This window comes from Eurosta solidaginis, chromosome 3, assembly GCF_040869045.1.
Source record: "Eurosta solidaginis isolate ZX-2024a chromosome 3, ASM4086904v1, whole genome shotgun sequence".
Lineage (NCBI taxonomy): Eukaryota > Metazoa > Arthropoda > Insecta > Diptera > Tephritidae > Eurosta > Eurosta solidaginis.
Window position 1 is genome coordinate 74,575,699 of NC_090321.1, and position 3,328 is coordinate 74,579,026.

The 3,328-nt window shown below is 37.4% G+C and overlaps 1 protein-coding gene across 1 annotated transcript; it reads right to left on the reverse strand.

Moving 5' to 3' along the window:
• Window positions 1-471: 471 nt before the first annotated feature.
• Window positions 472-2,917, reverse strand: LOC137246461 (uncharacterized). The gene is made up of 2 exons (XM_067777559.1): window positions 2,292-2,917; window positions 472-1,201 (listed from the first exon to the last, which is right to left on the reverse strand). The coding sequence occupies exons 1-2, from the start codon at window positions 2,877-2,879 to the stop codon at window positions 539-541; spliced, it is 1,251 nt and encodes a 416-aa protein (XP_067633660.1). The 5' UTR covers window positions 2,880-2,917; the 3' UTR covers window positions 472-538.
• Between the last annotated feature and the right edge of the window lie 411 nt (window positions 2,918-3,328).

Consider the following 3,328-nt stretch of genomic DNA (forward strand, 5'->3'; position numbering starts at 1 on the left):
TACTTACCGCGGGTATATTCTGAACCGGCTGTGTTCTCAGGTGCCGGCTTTCCTCATAATGCTTACTGAGATGACTCCTTAAGCCCCTGGGTGGTGTTGGCTCTTCAATAAGATGTCTGTTGGGATACCCAAGTTTATGGGTATACAACAGCAACTGTTTGGTTAGCATTTCATTTCTCTCCCTAATGGGGAGTATCCTCGCCTCATTATGTAGATGGTGTTCTGGGGACATAAGAAGAAAACCCGTGGCGGTTCTGAGGAAAGTGACTTTCAACAAATTGAATGACACCCCATTTAATTTGTTGAAAGTCACTTTTCTTGGTCTTCCGTTAGAGGATTTCGATGCCAACTCCCGAATGGGGGATAAATTGGATTGGACGAAGTATTATTATAATAACACCAACAAAAGATATTATTTAGCCTTCCTAGCATCTAGCATCTTAGCATCATAAATGACTCCGGTTACAAAGATAAATTTTTTTAAATGTTAGTTGTATTTTTTAACAAAAATCTATTTAGCAAATGAAATACATAACGACTACACCATTTTCCTACTTATCTCTGGTGGAACATAATTCTCATCAGCTGCTCGTGGCTTCTTTTTCTTGCCGAACCACTTCTTTGGATAGTACGTTTGAGTCTTTTTGAAAATTTCAAGATCAATTTGCTCTTCATTTTCAAAATACCAAAGCTTCTGTCTCGTCTCAGTCAAATTGGTTAAGATTTTTTCAATACTCTCTTTTCGTTCACTTGGCGTCACAACATTTACAATTTTCTTTCTTTCTATAATATCGTCTTCTCTCCAAATCTCATACTTTTTCTTTTGTTCTGTGATAATTTGGGCTTCTTCTCTTTTACGGGTATCTTCTAAAAATGCCGTTAATTCATTATCCAACCTTGTCGGGTATGTAATTTGCTCCAAAAGCGTCTGCAAGGCCGCTGCTAGCTTTTTGTCTATATGTTCCTCGTTTTTAATCAATGCTTGGCTATATTCTAGAGTATCTTTAAAGAATTTGATGTTTTTATCATTCAGCATTGTTATAGCTAAATCATATTTTTCATTTAATAAACTTCCTAGCAATTTGAAGTTCGTTGTTACATCATTTTTATGTAGTTCTGCTATTCTAACCATTGCTTTCCCGATCTCCTTGTTTAAAGTAGTGGGTTCGACATTTCGTATAAATTTTACTCGCACTTTTATCTGGAAATAAAAAACCAATTCAAACATTAGATATTTTGTATGTAAACATTGGGTTGTTGTTGTAGCAGTGCTTCGCTCCACCTAATAGATGCGACATATCACAAATTGTTATGGGGTTCAAAAAGCTCAATGGGTAAGCCGATACAGTTATGTCCAATGCCGACACTCTTGCCTTTGGGCAACCTATTCACTTCAAGGTTGTTGTTGTTGTTGATGTGGCGATATACATTCCCCGAAGGTTTAGAGGAGTGTTACCGAAGTTGATCGTCCTTTGCAGGACATAATGGAGTGTTCATATCGCTACGACATGGTACTTTGTCGGGATCGTTACGGCCATTAGTGGACTAGCCCGACTATCTCGGGAAGATATGACAACGTTGAACCTCTTTGGACGCTGTCACCTATGTAAGAGGAGAACCTATCAGTACATGAGGGTAAGACCAGCGGGTTAGGGGATCAGAATATACCCGCGGTAGGTATGCCTGTCGTAAGAGGCGACAAAAATCCAGATTCAAGAGGCTGTGTAGCGCAACCTTTCAGGTTGCCAGCGCAATATATAGCTTCCCCAAACCCAATTGTCAACCTCACCTATCATCGGCGAATCCTGTTTCACTAACAGACGAGGCTCTGGCGACCCCAAGCTCCTCATGGAACTTGGAGGTAGGGAGGGAGGGAATGGCCTGAAGGTTTAATGTGGCCACATAAATCGTTCCCGAGATGGTCGGGCTAGCACCTTAATGGTGCTATGGTACCGGAGCGTACCGGATTTGTATCCGGCAAAGGACCATCACATCGATAACACTCCCCAAAGCCTTCGGGGAGCAACCTTATCGCTACAACACCAACAACAACAACCATATTCAATAATTGTACTCTATCCTTTAGCCAAATCTGTATGTGTCGACCGAGATTTAATAGTTCATATGAGCTAAACGCAAGAATAGTAATAGACGGTGAATGGAAGAAATGAATTCCTATCGATCACCTTGTGCACAAGAATAATTTAGAGGTAACTCTTTAGAAAACGGTGACATTTATTTATTTAATGAAAATATACAAATACACATATGAATTAACATATAATACAAACCTCATCTGACTTTTCCGTCCGTTTTTCCTCCTTTTTCGCCGGCGCACTAATTACTTCTATATTTTTCTTCAAGTATTCGAAAAACGATTTAAGAATCAATGTTGTAACTAGTGTATTTTCTAAGGTTTCCTGTTTATATATTTCAACGCCAAGCTCAGTGGCATGCAAAACTTTCGCCTCTTGCAAAAAATAATCTAGCAAAAAGCAAGCAATGAAGTTGTCTACAAAAAAGCCAGTCTCCAAACGATTTTTAATTACCGAGACAATTTCATCTATATTTTCATTGTCAAAAAAATTCTTGAATATAGCAAAATTGGTAGATTCGAATGCACTTGCTTTTTCTGGTAGCGAACGCAGTTTTAAAAAAGATTCAAAAACTTTATTTCTATTATCGTCGTGTACAAAGCCATTTACGATTTCCAATGATATAATTCCTCGTGAATTCGTGATTTCAGATTGACCATTGCTAGCTTTTGGTGTAGATATATCAAAACCATTTATTGTATTTTTATATTCATGAGATAAATAATTTCTGCATATTAGCCAACTAAATTTTAATTGTTCGAGATTTGTTTTTAACCTTAACATTTTGAATAAATGGGAACACGCAGACTTGATTACACAACAAGAAACGATGTAAAAATGAAAAACAACAGGGTTAACCTGGCATCCACAATAATGCAGCGGCTAGGGGTGGGAATTATTTTTTAAACCATCATTTGCGCAACAATAGCTGTGTTTTCATTTTACATCTAAGGGCGTTTATATGGACTGCTAAGCGTCAAACTTTATATGGCAGCGATTTAGTTTAGAACCCCTCGAGTTCGGGGTTTAACTTGGTATCAAATGAAAGAGGGAGTTCTCCCGATCACAAATATATATATTCTAAAGTGCTTATAATTAAAACTTATTTGTTGTTAAAGTTTGCAAATTTCTATACAACTTTTATATGTGTATACGTATATATATTTTATGACATTACAAATCTGTGCTGCCACATCTAAAAAACGGAACAAGTTCAGAATCGAAAAATAACT